At 36.5% G+C, this 18,437-nt stretch overlaps 3 gene segments (V, D, J or C); all 3 read left to right on the forward strand.

Moving 5' to 3' along the window:
- The window catches only part of LOC125138738, a 345,797-nt gene that overhangs the window by 72,961 nt on the left and 254,399 nt on the right, over nt 1–18,437 (forward strand).
- LOC113646097 lies at nt 4,833–5,300 on the forward strand. The segment is given in 2 exon segments: nt 4,833–4,878; nt 4,968–5,300. Coding segments are annotated over 2 exon segments (363 nt in total).
- Nucleotides 17,179–17,693, forward strand: LOC125138774. The segment is given in 2 exon segments: nt 17,179–17,224; nt 17,314–17,693. Coding segments are annotated over 2 exon segments (411 nt in total).

The following is an 18,437-nucleotide window of genomic DNA, read 5'->3' on the forward strand; positions in this document are numbered from 1 at the left end:
TTTCAAGCTAGTTATTTGATTAAGTTATTAGTGTTTACTTAAATCCATAATATTATATCTCTAACATTGCTGCACATCATAAAGACTATTATAATCATATCACTATCATGAACTTTATAGACTTTTGTGTCTTTGACTAATAAAAATCCCAACACAAATGAGAATTTGTGTGAACATATCTGAGAAAGTGTGAGAGCATTATTCCATGACTATAGAAATGTAAAACTTGTTCTGTTATCATGATCCCAATCTTCTCAGTCATAGATAATAATCCTCAAAGGTAAATTCAGTATTTAATCCTTGATGCATATTTTCACATATGATCCACTATTACTCCATCAGATGAATCTCCTCCTCATGATTTAAATACATTTCAGATACATTCTCCTCCCATCATCAGCAGATAAACAAATCCAAGTGTCAGAGCTGGATCTCACTCTATTTATATGATGTGATGGTGTCTGTTAAACTTTGGAGAACAGAGAAGACTCCAGTCCAAACAACACACACCATATTCTCTACATCTCTACTGCTCCTGCTGGCAGCTGCTTCTTGTGAGTGCTTTATCAAATTCATTCATTTACTAGATGAAGAATAAAGGTGCAGCATATATTGTGTGAGATATCACCATGTGTTTTCCTCCACAGATGTGCATGGTGAGGAACTGACTCAGCCTGCTTCCATGACAGTCCAGCCAGGCCAGAGTCTCTCCATCCAGTGCAAGGTTTCATATTCAGTTACGAGCTATTATACAGCTTGGATTCGACAACCTGCAGGAAAAGCTCTGGAGTGGATTGGAAGCATCTGGAGTGGTGGGAGCACATACTACAGTGACAAACTGAAAAATAAGTTCAGCATCTCCAGAGACACTTCTACTAACACAATAACAATTGGAGGACAGAACATGCAGACTGAAGACACAGCTGTGTATTACTGCGCTCGTGATCGACACAGTGACACAACAAGCTGCAGTGCTGCACAAAAACCTCATCACAATTCAATTCTTTAATTAAATAACAAATACATTTTACTGAGTAACTAATCACCATACAGTATTACAAATATTTCAGCATAGACACCAACACTGGCATTAATAAAATAAATAAATAAAAGTTTGTTACGTTAACTTTACAATCTAAACGAAAAATTAATACAAATCCCATGAAATTAAATGTGAAATGTGAACATTGTATAATTTGATCATGAATTTCTGGTAATGTACAAATTAAAAGGAAAAAAACAAACACAAAGTTTTTTGATTATCTCACCAAATTATTTTTATTAATTGATCATTGGAAAACCAGAATTAGCTAAAACATATAAACTTTAACATTTTTATTTCATGTTTTAAATTATCATTGAAACTAATATTGATTTCCCAATTAACTAATTAATAAAAACAAATGATTTACTATGTTACTGCTGATACTGTATCTGAGTGTTTTCTCTCTTTTAAACCTTTCTGATAAAAATGTTCAGTTTCTGAATTCCTACTTTTTTTTTTTTTTTTTTGCAGCAGGAACATATACAATTTTGCATATGCACCTGTAGGGGGCAGCAGCTGCTTATTTTTGAGAAGGATTCATGAAATCTAACAGCTGAAGTGTGTTTATGCAAATTCACCCTGTTATTAAAAACAGCCTCTTGCAGTTTGAAGTTTGTGTCACACGACTGAATCAAAGAGCATGATGATGGGGCTGAGGGTCACTCAGTACTACATCTTTGTTATAATGCTAACCAAAGGTACCTGAGACTTCTGTACTGTTTATTTCTTCCCTCAGAATATCTTGACTGTGTTGATGATGATCTTTGTTATGTTTTATCTGCTAGGTGTCAATAGTGATGAGATCAGACTGGACCAGTCTCCTGCTGTGGTAAAGAGACCTGGAGAAACTGTGAAGAAATGGATATTCAATGACAAGCAACTACATACACTGGATCAGACAGAAACCAGGGAAAGCTCTGGAATGGCTTGGCTGGATGAGTACAGGCAATAATGATGTAACAAATGCAGAATCTGTAAAGAACCAGCTCACTTTAACAGAAGACGTCTCAGCAAGCACACAGTACTTAGAGGCCAAGAGTCTGAGGACAGAGGACACTGCGGTTTATTACTGTGCATGAAGTTCTACAGTGACTGAAGCTGAAGAAACAGCTGTACTAAAACCAGACACACATTGTAACTGAACTAACTGAAGTTGCTTAACTTATAATTGTAACACCGATGAACACATTTTGATTCTATTTATTGCTCCAATTATCTATAAATATACCTGGATATAACCCTAAAATGGGCGTGGCCTAAACTAATTATCAGGAATGAAACTCTAGATAAACCCTGTTTCTATGCTCCTGGAAACACTTGAAAAAGCCACAGGTAGAAATGGCAGCTCTGTCAGCATGCTGTGTGACATCCCATTCCCAATACACACTAATACACACATCACAGTCTGACTACACACTGTAATACACTCATCACAGTCACAATACACACTGTAATAGACACATCCCAGTCCCAATATACACTGTATTACACAGATCACAGTCACAATACACACTGCACCACACAACCCAGTCTCCCATCCCAGTCATCCCAGTCCCAATTTAACTCATTGGATGGATGATTGATTTTTTTGGATTCTGCAAAAGTGATTCATATTTAACAACAATTTTCTGTGTATTTTAGGAATTCTACAGTTTGACTCACTTATTTTTATGCATTTATGTGTATCACAGTGCAAATAAAATTCAAACCCAAGCAGCAGGAGTGTTAGGGAGCGTTAACTAATACTACAAACAGAACAGTTAGTGACCTGACAATGTGAAACTTACAGAAATAGTTTTCACCTCTCGTCTGTTCCTCTGTGAATGTTTTAATAACTCTAGTGGGTGTGTCATGCAAACCAAATCCTGTGTTTGAACCATTTATGCTGAAACATTCAGCCCAACAACATAGCAGCAGTTTGTGTTCATTTACAGCAGCAGGAATCATTTTAATTCTTTGAGATGGGACTAGGCAGAGTTTTGTGTTACTTTACTCTAGCAATCTTCATTCAATGTTAGTATTATTTATTACATCATATATATATATATATATATATATATATATATATATATATATATATATATATATATATATATATATATATATGTTCTTTAACATTAACGTCTACCTTTGAATATTTTTCTATTTCAGATTCCTGCAGTCAGACACTGATCGAGTCTGATCCAGTGATCATCAAACCTGATCAGTCTCATAAACTGACCTGCACAGCATCTGGATTTACCTTTAGTAGCTATTACATGGGTTGGATCAGACAGGTGCCTGGAAAAGGGTTGGAATTTCTTGCAATTATCCACGGCAGTACCATATATTACTCTAATGCTGTTAAGGGCCGCTTCACCATCTCCAGAGATGACAGTAAGATGCAGGTGTATCTGCAGATGAACAACTTGAGGACAGAAGACACTGCAGTTTATTACTGCGCCCGTGACACACAGTGATACTTCCCCTTAGACATCAGTACAAAAACACAGACTTATAGTCTGAGCTTACATTTCTGAAACAACTGAAGGAGGCAGCAGAGCTCAACAAATAAAGTGAAAAAAAAGTGAATCCACAAACTGCATTCTGTATGAGACTCATTCAGTATCAGTCATTATCAGATAAATATCTACATTTTCTCTTCTTTTTCACTCTTTCCATAATGTGTGATTAGTTATTTGGGTTGTTAAACACAGGTTGGACAAATAAAAACACTATAATTTATGTAACTACATCCTCCTGTGGTTGTGAGGTTTCTCAGTAATATGACAAGATGTATTTTATAATGCTGTTATAATGTAAGGTTCTAAATTAAACTAAATTATAAATCAATAGAAATAAAGGGCCCTTTCCAAAATGAATAAAAATTTCTGTAACCTGAAAACACCTGATAGTCTATAACAGGGGTCGGCAACCTTAAACACTCAAAGAGCCATTTGGACCCGTTTCCCACAGAAAAAAAACACAGGGAGCCACAAAACCCTTTTGACATCTAAAATGAAGAGAACACTGCATGTATCATTTTTTACCTTAATGGAAAGTATAGAAAAAACTGCAGTGTGTTGCATTTATGAAACCAGTGAACTGCTACAGAGTAAACGCAATTTTATTTCTGCAAGAAACAAAAATAGATTGAAACAGATTTGGAACAGATTGAACTAACCTTAACAAAAATGACGCTGGGTTGAAGGTAACTTTCAATGTCTAATTGAGTCCTCTTTGTATTCATGACATCAAAATTTTACTTGCCAGCTGCAGCAAACCAAAAATGCGTCTGCTTCTGTGTGTCGGATTTACAGTGCTGTAGCAAGTCGGCAGTTATGACGCATATTTTGACCGACAAACAAATTAAACACGGTTTATTTTAATGTTACAAGAGCATCATAATCTTAGAATTTATAATGACTTTTTTTTAAAAAAACTAACTAACTAAAATAAAATAAATTTTAATTAAATATTTATTTTCCAAATCTACAGGGAGCCGCAGCAGAGGGATGAAAGAGCCACTTGTGGCTCCAGAGCCCTGGGTTGCTGACCCCTGGTGTATAAATCTACTCATTAACACCTGCCTTAAGCTTCTTATTGGTTCAAATATAAACTCAAGCTGCAGTGATAGATATCTCTAAAAAATGCAGACATGTTTAAAAGATGAGAAGGTTTTCTCATATAAGAATCCATCCCATTTTGACCCTAAGATAAGGAGTGTCTCTATGCAAATGTCCTTCTCTGTTATAGATTTAAGCAACAAAGACCAAGAGCTTTTACTTCTTCTGCTCCAACACACACCATGATCTCTACATCCCTACTGCTGCTGCTGCTGGCAGCCGTACACTGTAAGTGTTTTTACATTTGACATGTAATACAGTTTTGGTTCCTTAAAGCTTTTTGCTTTTACATCATTAAAATAACTTTTCTTTAACAGGTGTTCACAGTGTTGAGCTGATCCAGACCGGATCCACAGTATTAACTCCTGGTCAGTCACTGACTCTGACCTGTAAAGTGTCTGGATATTCATTAACTGACAGCAGCTACTGGACACACTGGATACGACAACCTGCAGGAAAAACTCTGGAGTGGATCGGAGAGATATCTGGTAGTGGTAACACTTACTACAGTGAGAAACTGAAAAGCAGGTTTCAGGTTTCCAGAGACACGTCCAGCAGCACAGTGACATTAACAGGACAGAACATGCAGACTGAAGACACAGCTGTGTATTACTGCGCTCGTGAACCACAGTGAGACGAATAAACAACATCCCTGTACAAAAACTCCAAGTACAGTGAAACCGTGCTAGCTCCAAACATCCTCCTTCATTAAAAAATAAATAATAATGATAACAATTCTGACTGAAGCACCAGAGCATCATGGACAATTTGACAGTCGATATTTGATAAAAAACGGAATTGATTAGCTTCATGTTCATTTCACTCTGATACACAGCTATCAATATCTGACATTCTCTCTGTGAGGAAATCACACCTACAGTAAGGTTTTACAAATTTTCAGGTAGACTGACTTTTGATCTCACTCATTACACACTCGCTCATTACTCATTATCCTAACCCGGATTATACAGAAATTATATAAACATTTCCAAGCATGGTTTCTTAACACTGAGGTGTTTTTTTCTTCTTCCCCAAAATTCTCCTCCACCTGCACCTGATAAGATTACCCAAACCACAACACAACCATTTTCATTTTCCATCACGTTTCACATATTCTGAAATTAAATAATAAATAACTAGTTTTGTAAAGTTCGGTGCGTCAAAATTTGATGTTGGCTTTGACGTTGCAAGTTTTCGCAAAGGTTGGTGCTTTTTGGAGGCAAGTGGACATAAGGGTCAGTGTTACTTTTGGAAGCAAGTAGACAGATAGCTATGGTGCCAAAACATTTGGAGGTAAGTGGAGACGAGCATGCGATGTCATCCGAATACTCTTGAGGAAGTTCTCCTCATTGTTCTGAGTGTTTTGATATGTCTCAAGTTCATGTTGCGCTAATTTTTAATTTTCACGTGACATAACGTAACATCATGTGACGTCATCAGAATACCTGTGAGGACGTTCCCCTCATTGTTCTGAGTGTTTTGATATGTCACATGTCCATGTTGTAAAAAGTTTTTTGATTTTGCATATTTTGGGGGCGGGGCTGCGGGACAAGCAAAAGGCCAGTCGGTACACCGATTTAAAACTTTGTACAGAGTATCACCCTAAAGGAGCTGGCCGAGTTTGGTTTAGACGGTCCGAAAGCTTGCCGAGTTATAAACCTCCAAAGTTTATAATGTGAGTCTATGGGAAAAAAGGCCACTTTGAGACCTGGTACCGGAAGTACCGGTACTCGGATTGCTTAGAAAAGTAATATCAACAAACTTAAGACCAGGCTCTACAACATATCTGAAATTGGTTCATGTGGCCCCAAAGCCCTAGGAGGAGTTACTCTTGATAAATTATTGTCTAAGCTTAAATAAGAAAACAGAATGTTGGCTTCTACAAAGTGACATAATTAGAGACAAAAATGGATGGAAAATGTTTAGAAATTCTAAATATTATAACAAGTAATTTTCCATTTTTACTGACAGACAGAAAGTTTACTCAACCTTTGGTCTTTATCTGTATCCTGTATATTTAAACTGCACCCACATTAGAAATGTTTGAACATTATGCTGTTCTTTAAGCTTTAAGGCCTGTGATGGTCGCTCTTTCTTTATTCACACCACATCTAAGCAACATGTTGAGGATCAAAGGACTGACAGTGTGTCATAAATATGAGAACATGTTCTCCTGGGATTTACATCACAGTCATAAACACTAACTACAACATTCTTATTCTTATTAAGATGTTAAAGCTCCATTATATCAGCATCTTATTAAACCAGACTGCATCATCCAGATTGTTTCATCAACTACATCATAAGAATTAATCTTTTGTGATCGTGTTGTTTTAACATTAGTAGGAAATGCCTCATGTCTTCCGAAAGCCTAAACACTGTCATGCAAATCAAACCCCTTCATAAATGATTAAAGGTGTTCTCAGGAGAAGTGAGGATCTGGGTTCAGGTTCAGATCAAACCATGTTCTCTACACTTCTACTCTTGCTGTTAACAGCTACATCTGGTAAGTGTGTGGAGAATTTTGGAAAGATGCAGATCATTGTGTACATTTTCCTGTTTGATAGAATGCACCTGAATAATGACATGATTGTTGTTCACAGGTATTAAATGTATTGAACTGACATTTAATACCTGACACAGACTTACTACAGTCAAAAAAAACACAGACTTACTACAGTCACATGACAAACCCACATTTTCACAGTGTGACAGAGTGAAAACTATGGAAACAGTTTAAAATCAGAAGCTGAAAGTCATTTACATACTAAATCTAACTTACAGATTCAGTGTTAAATAAATACAAACTAATTTAAACACCAGGGAACATTTTTCACTGTGATTATTGACACCTGTAGAAGACCAGCATAACAATATGTAAATGAATATGTAAAATGTTCCCCTTACAGCTACATATAGAGAAATATCAGCCACGGTCACTGTGGGCTCTGGAGAGTTTAGCACTGCTTTTAGTTATACGATGTTCCTTCCAGTTCTGCTGCTGCTGGCAGCTTCATCCTGTGAGTTTCACTTCACTAATGATCTCAGAGCTGCTAGTAAATTCCTGCAGTTATAACCTACTGTACATAGACAATGACTGGATACGACACACTGGATACGACAACCTGCAGGAAAAACTCTGGAGTGGATCGGAGAGATATCTGGTAGTGGTAACACTTACTACAGTGAGAAACTGAAAAGCAGGTTTCAGGTATCCAGAGACACGTCCAGCAGCACAGTGACATTAACAGGACAGAACATGCAGACTGAAGACACAGCTGTATATTACTGCGCTCGTTACCCCACAGTGAGATGAATAAACAACATCCCTGTACAAAAACTCCTCATTCAGTGTCCACAATAACATTAGACACAACACTGATCTATAGGAGTCTAACAAAATGTAAAACAAGCAAATAAATAATCCACAAATGAGAACAAAGAGATTAAAATTAGTTATTTTTTTAAATAATTGCAATATAGATTTTAAACCATAATACAAAATCTTTAATGTTACTGCACATAATAAACACTGTAATAATCATATCACTAACAAGACCTTATGAGCTCAACAAATATACTGTAACATTGTAAGTGTCTTTAAAGTACAACATATTCTCATATCCTCAGTCACATCTAGATACTCCACAATTTCTATGTATTTCTGTGAGACTGTCTCTTATTGTCAAATTCCCACAAAGGAACAAAGAGGGAAATAAATAACATTTTAAAAAAAATGTCCGACTTCAATCAGTGATTATTGAATACATACATTTCACAAAAATTTCACAACAATAACTGTAACTATAAACGTAAAAATAGTTCACCATATTCTTCTTTAATTAATATTTAAATTGTAACTTTGATTAAGTGGCATAATTATTGAAAGTGGCATTGATTATTAGAAATTTATTATCTACACATTTGTAGCAGTAACTTTGTGTCACAGTAGAACCAAAGGGTGCAGAAATTCACAAATTCATGGGTTTTGTTTGTATTTTACACAAAGATTATCGGCACCTTCATCCACCACCTCTACAGTTCCTGAGTGTGATGTAACCTGGTCCTTGTGATCTACCTGGTCCTTGATTATTGTCCTATAACAACACACCCCTTGTGTTTTACTCCTTACTGAATTTGCCAATATGAAGAGTGTTTTCACAAAAATTCACCTGAGAACATCTTTTAATGTTCCAACTTTTATAGATTTAAATCACAGATTTGAGAAGTTTATGCGAAGAGGAGGTTTTTACATCTAGAGTAATTCATGTTTCACCCTCTAAGTTTCTCAGAAGTGTGAGAAGAAGACATCAGCCAGCTTTCTGTCAGTTGATTTAATGAGATTGTAGTGCTAAATTTTAAACTACAATTATATTTTAAATGTATACTTTTTAAATCATGTAAATTAACACTGACATCTATACATCATATTATAAATGAGTTATGATTTAGATTGATCATGACCAAATTTTCAGTCCTGCTCACTCAAGTTATTGTTCCTTGTCCCAGTGGGATTGACGTGTACATAATTGTAGGAAATGATAAACCTATATATAGTAAAATTAGTTTTGTTTTGATTTATATTGACATTGTAAAACAGGATTTATTCTTAAATATGTTATACAAAGAAAACTAATAACATTGATATTATTTAGATATTTTCATTGATTTCATTGAATCCTGAGGTTTTCTGATTGTCTTTTTTTCCGGCTTTGAATGTTTAAGCTCTCACTATGTTCACTATTACTTTACATGCACAAGAAAAGTGCTGCTATCTAACATGTGATGTGATGAACACAGGAAAGTGATGTACTTACTATTCATGGTGTATCATTTTTGTATTATTTGTTACGCAGTTAACCAGACGGCAAAATTCTACATATTTTATAAATAGTCTTTGAATCATGCAGTTGTGGTCGTTTCATATATAGGTCTGTAATAAGTGTAATAAGTACAATATATGACAATAATAGGATGTGCTGCTTTCTAAATAATATAGATAGAAGGAGAAAATCATAGTGATTGAGAGTAAGAAGCTGGAGACTATATAAATGTATACAATATCAGTTCAATCAGGTGTGTATGGAGTAGGGAAAATTCCAAATTGTTGAATAAAGTGAGCAGAGACTGCAAGTCCTCGTCTGTGAATGCGAATGAAAGAGGATGATGCTCAAGATTAAAATATAATATGAGAAATTTGCATGTATGTCTCTGTCTCCTACTGTACTTCTCCATGAACCTCATGCACTGGATCCAACAGAAACCAGAGAAAGATTCAGATTAATTTGAGGGAACTGGAAATAGATCAGATTTCAATCTAACCTTCACAGGAAGCGTTAATTACATCACGACACGTTCATATCATTATTAATAATAACAAACTAAATAATGCTGTTATAAAATAAGGTTCCAAATTACATATAGCAATAAATGTATGTAAATAAAGTTTCCTGTTCTAAATAACCAATAATTTCTGTAAGTTTTCTTATTATAAATTCACCTGAAAACACCTGATAGTGTATAAACTTACTCATTAACACCTGCCTTAAGCTTTTTATTGGTTCAAACATAAACTCAATCTGCAGTGATAGATATCTCTAAAAAATACAGACATGTTTAAAAGATGAGGAAGTTTTCTCATTTATCAGAATCAGAATCAGCTTTATTGCCACACATGTTTTCACATGCGAGGAATTTGTTTTAGTGCCAGAAGCTCCACAGTGTAACAGAATGGCATGTACAATATAGTATTATATAGTATTATATTTATATATAAATAAGAGCCATATCATTTTGACCCTAAGATAAGGAGTGTCTCTATGCAAATGTCCTTCTCTGTTATATATTTAAGCAACAAAGACCAAGAGCTTTAACTTCTGCTCCAACACACACCATGATCTCTACATCCCGACTGCTGCTGCTGCTGGCAACCGTACACTGTAAGTGTTTTTACATTTGACATGTAATACAGTTTTGGTTCCTTAAAGCTTTTTGCTTTTACATCATTAAAATAACTTTTCTTTAACAGGTGTTCACAGTGTTGAGCTGATACAGACCGGATCCACAGTATTAACTCCGGGTCAGTCACTGACTCTGACCTGTAAAGTGTCTGGATATTCAGTAACTGATAGCAGCTACTGTACGAACTGGATACGACAACCTGCAGGAAAAACTCTGGAATGGATCGGACAGATATGTGGTAGCGGTAACACTTACTACAGTGAGAAACTGAAAAGCAGGTTTCAGGCTTCCAGAGACACGTCCAGCAGCACAGTGACATTAACAGGACAGAACATGCAGACTGAAGACACAGCTGTGTATTACTGCGCTCGTAACCACAGTGAGATGAATAAACAACATCCCTGTACAAAAACTCCAAGAACACTGAAAAAAAATTCTCCGCCACCTGCATCTGATGAGATTTCCCCGACCACCAAACACATCCATTTTTATTTTCCATCACGCTTCATATATTCTGAAAGGAAATAATAAATGATTACAGACATTTGTAATACATATAATTTTACAATTTTACTAACAGACCAACAGTAAAGGTTTACTCGACCTTTGGTCCTTATCTGTATCCTGTATATTTGAACTTCAAACACATTCGAAATGATTGCACATTATGTTTTTCTTTAAGCTTTAAGGCCTGTGATGGTCGCTCTTTCTTTATTCACAAGATCTAACCAACAAGTTGAAAATCTAATGACTGACAGTGTGTCATAAATATGTTCTCCCGGGATTTTCATTAAAGTCATAAACACTAATGACACCATTCTTAAAAAGCCAAGACATTACAGCTCCAGACTGAATAATCCACACCATTTGATCAACCACATAGTAAGTAAATAGTACTGTAAGTAACTAATGTTTTGCTGTTGATAGAATGCACCTGAATAATGGCATAATTGTTGAACTGGTTCAACCTGAAGTCATGCTGGTTTCAGTCCCTGTAAGATCATTGGAAACTCACCCACTAGACAGTACTAACTGGATATGACAAAAAGGACATGAGCTGAAATTGATCAGCTGGTACTATAGATCCAGTGATACTGGCAGCAACGATTTACTAAAGAAAGAGATCCGTCCTCAGACACATCCAGCAACACTGTGATATTTCATGGGCAAAACTTTAAGACAGAAGATATAGCTGTCTATTACTGTGCTCTTAAATCACAGTGAGACAGATCAATGAAGACGCTGTACAAAAACATTCAGTATAGAAGACTGTTAGAGACAGAAACAGTGACTTTCTTCAATGTTTCACCTTCTTAGTTTCTCAGAAAAGATAGACGACAACACCAGCTAGCAGTCTGTAAGATGATTAGATGAGATTGTAGTGCTAAATTTTAAACTACAATTACATGTTTAATGTGTACTTTTCAAATCTACTGAATAAACGCTGTAATATCTACATCACATTATAATTGAATTATGATTTATATTGATAATGACCAGATTACTATCCTGCAGTCCAGAGAATCATTGTTCCTTGTCCAGTGGGATTGACTTATACATAATTGTAGGAAATGATAAATCTGTATATTGTGATTCCTTTCACCATTTCACTCTTTTTACTGGACTTCATAATGTTGAATTCTTTGTGTGTCCTCTGTAATGTGTAAGCTCTCAGAATCATCACTATTACTTTACAGGCATAAGAAAAGGGCTGCTATCTGAGAGCTGATCTGATGTACAATTGAAAGTGACGTACTTATTATTTATGAAGTATAATATTCACAGGGGGGCATGGTGGCTTAGTGGGTAGCACGTTCGCCTCACACCTCCAGGGTCGGGTTTGATTCCGGCCTCTGCCTTGTGTGTGTGGAGTTTGCATGTTCTCCCCGTGCCTCGGGGGTTTCCTCCGGGTACTCCGGTTTCCTCCCCCGGTCCAAAGACATGCATGGTAGGCATCTCTGGAAAATTGTCCGAAGTGTGCGAGTGTGTGAATGAATGAGAGTGTGTGAGTGCCCTGTGATGGGTTGGCACTCCGTCCAGGGTGTATCCTGCCTTGATGCCCGATGACGCCTAAGATAGGCACAGGCTCTCCGTGACACGAGAAGTTCGGATAAGCGGTAGAAAATGAGTGAGAGAGAGTGAGTAATATTCACAGACTGCAAATTTGTAAGTGTGTTTTTTAGAAAGTGTTCACCTTATGCAGTTGGTAGTGTCAAAAATATATTTGTCTGCAATAAGTAGAGGAGAATGTTCTTCTGGATATTACAGTGATCCACAGTGATGGACTAAAAAACACCAGATGTAATGAGTAAAGAGCAGTGATGAAGCTGACAGAATTAAACACACATTTTGTCTCACAGGAAGCTAGACATCAGTACAAAAACACAGACTTACTACAGTCACATGACAAACCCACATTTTCACAGTGTGACAGAGTGAAAACTATGGAAACAGTTTAAAATCAGAGGATGAAAGTCATTTACATACTAAATGTAACTTACAGATTCAGAGTTTAATAAATACAAACTAATTTAAACACCAGGGAACATTTTTCACTGTGATTATTGACACCTGTAGAAGACCAGCATAACAATATGCAAATGAATATGTAAAATGTTCCCCTTACAGCTACATATAGAGGAATATCAGCCACGGTCACTGTGGGCTTTGGAGAGTTTAGCACTGCTTTTAGTTATACGATGTTCCTTCCAGTTCTGCTGCTGCTGGCAGCTTCATCCTGTGAGTTTCACTTCACTAATGATCTCAGAGCTGCTAGTAAATTCCTGCAGTTATAACCTACTGTACATAGATTTTTGACTGGAATTGTGACATGTCTTTTTTTCAGATGTGGAATGTGCAGTAGAGCTCACTCAGGACACCTCAGTGATGTTAAAGCCTGGAGATTCTTTAATCCTCAGCTGTAAAGTATCCGGTTACTCACTTACTGATAACAGCTACGCCACAGCTTGGATTCGACATCCTGCAGGGAAAACTCTGGAATGGATAAACAACATTTGGGGGGGGGTGGAGACATGTATCATAAAGAGTCTCTAAAAAGCAAGTTCAGTATTTCTAAAGATGCCTCCAGCAGCACGGTGACACTGAGAGGACAGAACATGCAGACTGAAGACACAGCTGTGTATTACTGCGCTCGTGTAACACACAGTGACACAACAAGCTGCAGTGCTGCACAAAAACCTCATCACAATTCACTTCTTTAATTAAATAATAACTACATTTTACTGAGTTACTATTCCTTACATTCCAAACACTTCCTACATCACTTAAAATCTTCTCAAACAATTAGGAATATGTTGAAGTAATATGTGAACATTTAATTAGAAGATAAACAATCTGCAGTGGTTGATATGATTAAGATATGATTAAGATATGATTTCTGTTAAGATTAGGTTTAAGAGTAAGATTATTTTTCTGTAACAAAACCTCCCCAAGTGTTTTATTCCTTACTTTCTGTCACTGAGCTTTACTCCTTCTCAATACAGGAACAGGAGAAAGCCGTCTGTGTGAAATAAACCATCACCACGTAACCGTTCCTACATTTAGGTTTCCTAATGTGTTCCTTAGATGAGTGAGGTGTCTTCTAAAAATGATTCGATTTGGTTCCCTTTCTGATAGAGAAACATTCTGTTGTAGAGATTTACATAGTACCTTATCATCCACTCAGCTATCCAGTGAGCAGCATGTGGTTGTGAGTTGAACACCTCCATAGTGGTCATGGACGCTTCCTGGTGTAAAGACACCAATAAAAACTTACTGTATCTAGAAGTGAAAAGTCTGAAAGCTGAAGACACGGCAGTTTATTACTGTGCACGAGAGTCACATTGACACAAAAGACTCCAGAGCTGTACAAAAACTTACACGTCCTCATGAGCTGTAAATATTCCCTCAACAGGAAGCTGCACCCCAGAGACCTTTATTATAAACATCATCATCTATTCACACTCAGCACTAAGGTCTTCCTCTTTATTCCAATCTCTTCTAGCACTTATTAATATTAATAATAACCCACGTGTTATGTATCACATTAACATTATGGTGTCTTTACATATTTGACTGGAGGTAAATCAGCTCTAGGACAATGATTGTGATGACTAGTTGGGACTATATACTGTACTATTCATGCTTTTATTCCTCCTGATTGTGATGCCAGCTGCAGGAACACTACAGGTCGATGGTTCATTTCCTGAATTTAGAAACACAGAGTCTGTTCAGCAGCACAGAATCTGATGAGAGATCAAACTGAAATGTAGATGTTTACTGCAGCATCACTACTACAAACTCCTGGAATTAAAAATCACCTGTAGGGGGCAGCAGCTGCTTGTTTTCAAGAAGGATTCATGAAACTATGAAATCTAACAGCTGAAGTGTGTTTATGCAAATTCACCCTGTTATAATACAAAAACATCCTCTTGCTCACCCGAAGTTCAGATTCAGACATGTTCATATTCCGGTTCTTTAAATGACTCTGTAAATAAACTGCAGCTCATTTTCCCCGTCTGCGTCTGCAGGTTTTATGTGTTCAGGAGTCCAGAAGAGAACAAATGTCTGTGTTTTTATTAATAGAGAACAAAACTACTGGAATTAGAGGTGTAAGGATATATATACTGTAACTAATCATATAATCATTCAGTATCACGAGACAATAATCAGGGTAATGTATTCAGTCACTCGGTCATCATTAGGAAGTGTTTTATTGGGTCAGCGTGCAGGCTCCAGAGTCCATCCCAGTCCTTATTCACCTAAATGGACAATTAATGTAATGTACTGAGTAATGAATCCCTACATTCCAAACACACTGGTATATACTCACAATACAATAATTCCTCCAATAACGTTGATTCAATACACAACACAGAGAGAGGTCTTAGAGGAACAAAAGATGTCCACACATGCTACTGCATCCCATCACCCTGCCTAGAACATCATGCCTCTATGTCTTTAATTCCTTACTCTATGTTTCACTGAGTTCTTATGCTTCTGTTGGAACTTGTTTTAGATAAAGTTCTAGGTCTTAATTTCTTTTAGCAGAAATTAGAAATTATTGTCAATTCAGGACCAAGTTACTGTTGTTTGATGCCTTGTGAGAGCCGTCTGTGTGAACAAGACCATCTTTTATTGCACATTCAGCTTCAAAAGAAGACATGAGATCTAATGAGTAAAGAGCAGTGATGAAGCTGACAGCATGAAACACACCCAGAGTTTTACAGGAAGCTTTTTCTCCTCTCGTCTGTTCCTCTGTGGATGTTTTTATATCTCTAGTGGGTGTGTCATGCAAACCAAATCCTGTGTTTGAACCATTTATGCTGAAACATTCAGCCCAACAACATAGCAGCAGTTTGTGTTCATTTACAGCAGCAGGAATCATTTTAATTCTTTGAGATGGGACTAGGCAGAGTTTTGTGTTACTTTACTCTAGTAATCTTCATTCAATGTTAGTATTATTTGTTACATACTTAAAATATTTTTCATTCATTAATTTTTAATGTTAATTCCTACCTTTGAATATTCTTCTATTTCAGATTCCTGCAGTCAGACACTGATCGAGTCTGATCCAGTGATCATCAAACCTGATCAGTCTCATAAACTGACCTGCACAGCCTCTGGATTTACCTTTAGTAGCTATTACATGGCTTGGATCAGACAGGCACCTGGAAAAGGGCTGGAATGGGTTGCAATTATCCACGGCAGTGACATACGTTACTCCAGCGCTGTTAAGGGCCGCTTCACCATCTCCAGAGACAACAGTAAGCAGCAGGTGTATCTGCAGATGAACAACATGAGGACAGAAGACACTGCAGTTTATTACTGCGCCCGTCACACACAGTGATACTTCCCCTTAGACATCAGTACAAAAACACAGACTTATAGTCTGAGCTTCAATAACTGAAACAACTGAAGGAGGCAGCAGAGCTCAACAAATAAAGTGAAAAAAAGTGAATCCACAAACTGCATTCTGTATGAGACTCATTCAGTATCAGTCATTATCAGACAAATATCTACATTTTCTCGTCTTTTTCACTCTTTCCATAATGTGTGATTAGTTATTTGGGTTGTTAAACACAGGTTGTACAAATAAAAACACTATAATTTATGTAACTACATCCTCCTGTGGTTGTGAGGTTTCTCAGTAACATGACAAGATGTATTTTATAATGCTGTTATAAAGTAAGCTTCTAAATTAAACAGAAATATAAATGAATAGAAATAAAGTTTCCTGTTCTAGATGATTTAAAATGTCCGTAATTTTTCAATTCATAAATCACCTGAAAACACCTGATAAAATTACTCAATAACACCTGCCTTAATCTTCTTATTGGTTCAAACATAAGCTCAAGCTGCAGTGATAGATATCTCTAAAAAATACAGACATGTTTAAAAAGATGTGGAAGTTTTCTCATCTGCAGGAAGTTTTTCATTTATATTTATATACAAGAATCCATCCCATGTTGACCCTAAGATAAGGAGTGTCTCTATGCAAATGTCCTTCTCTGTTATAGATTTAAGCAACAAAGACCAAGAGCTTTAACTTCTGCTCCAACACACACCATGATCTCTACATCCCTACTGCTGCTGCTGCTGGCAGCCGTACACTGTAAGTGTTTTTACATTTGACATGTAATACAGTTTTGGTTCCTTAAAGCTTTTTGCTTTTACATCATTAAAATAACTTTTATTTAACAGGTGTTCACTGTGTTGAGCTGATCCAGACCGGATCCACAGTATTAACTCCTGGTCAGTCACTGACTCTGACCTGTAAAGTGTCTGGATATTCAGTAACTGATAGCAGCTATTGTACAGACTGGATACGACAACCTGCAGGAAAAACTCTGGAGTGGATCGGAGAGATATGTGGTGATGGTAACACTGACTACAGTGAGAAACTGAAAAGCAGGTTTCAGGTTTCCAGAGACACGTCCAGCAGCACAGTGAAATTAACAGGACAGAACATGCAGACTGAAGACACAGCTGTGTATTACTGCGCTCGTGATCCACACAGCGAGACAAATAAACAGCATCCCTGTACAAAAACTCCTCATTCAATGTGACACAAGAAACACTGTTAATAATCAATCAATAATCAATAATTGATGTATCCGAGTCTAAATAAACAACAATAGTTCCCTGTTCTACTGTAAATGAATAATAATTTCTGTTATTCACCTGAAAACACCTGATAATGTATAAATTTACTCATTAACACCTGCCTTAATCTTCTTATTGGTTCAAACATAAACTCAAGCTGCAGTGATAGATATCTCTAAAAAATACAGACATGTTTAAAAGATGAGGAGGTTTTCTCATTTATAATATGTATATGTTATATACTGTGGTGTAAAAATATGATGTTCCTGATTTTTTATTTCTTTTTTGCACGTTAATGTTTTAGACCATCAAACAAATGTAAATATTAGCCAAAGATAATTGATTTATAGAAAATAATTATCTTCAAGTTTGTAGCAGTAATTTCATGTCACAGTAGAGCAAAAGGTTGCAGAATTACACAATTTAATGGGTTTTGTTTGTACTATACACAATAAATTATCGGCACCTGCATCCACCGCCTCTACAATTCCTGACATCACACCACCTGGTCCTTGATTATTGTCCTATAACAACACACACGTGTTTTTTACTCCTTACTGAATGCTGATATGAAGAGTGTGTTCACTTCAGAGAAATTCACATGTGAACTACTCTTATTGTACCTAATATTATAGATTTAAAATCACAGATTAGAGTTGTTCATGAGATGAGGAGGTTTTTACATCTAGAGCAGGGGTCCCGTGGAGACCTTTTTGTCTACG

This window comes from Tachysurus fulvidraco, chromosome 15 (assembly GCF_022655615.1).
Source record: "Tachysurus fulvidraco isolate hzauxx_2018 chromosome 15, HZAU_PFXX_2.0, whole genome shotgun sequence".
In the NCBI taxonomy this organism is placed as follows: Eukaryota; Metazoa; Chordata; class Actinopteri; order Siluriformes; family Bagridae; genus Tachysurus; species Tachysurus fulvidraco.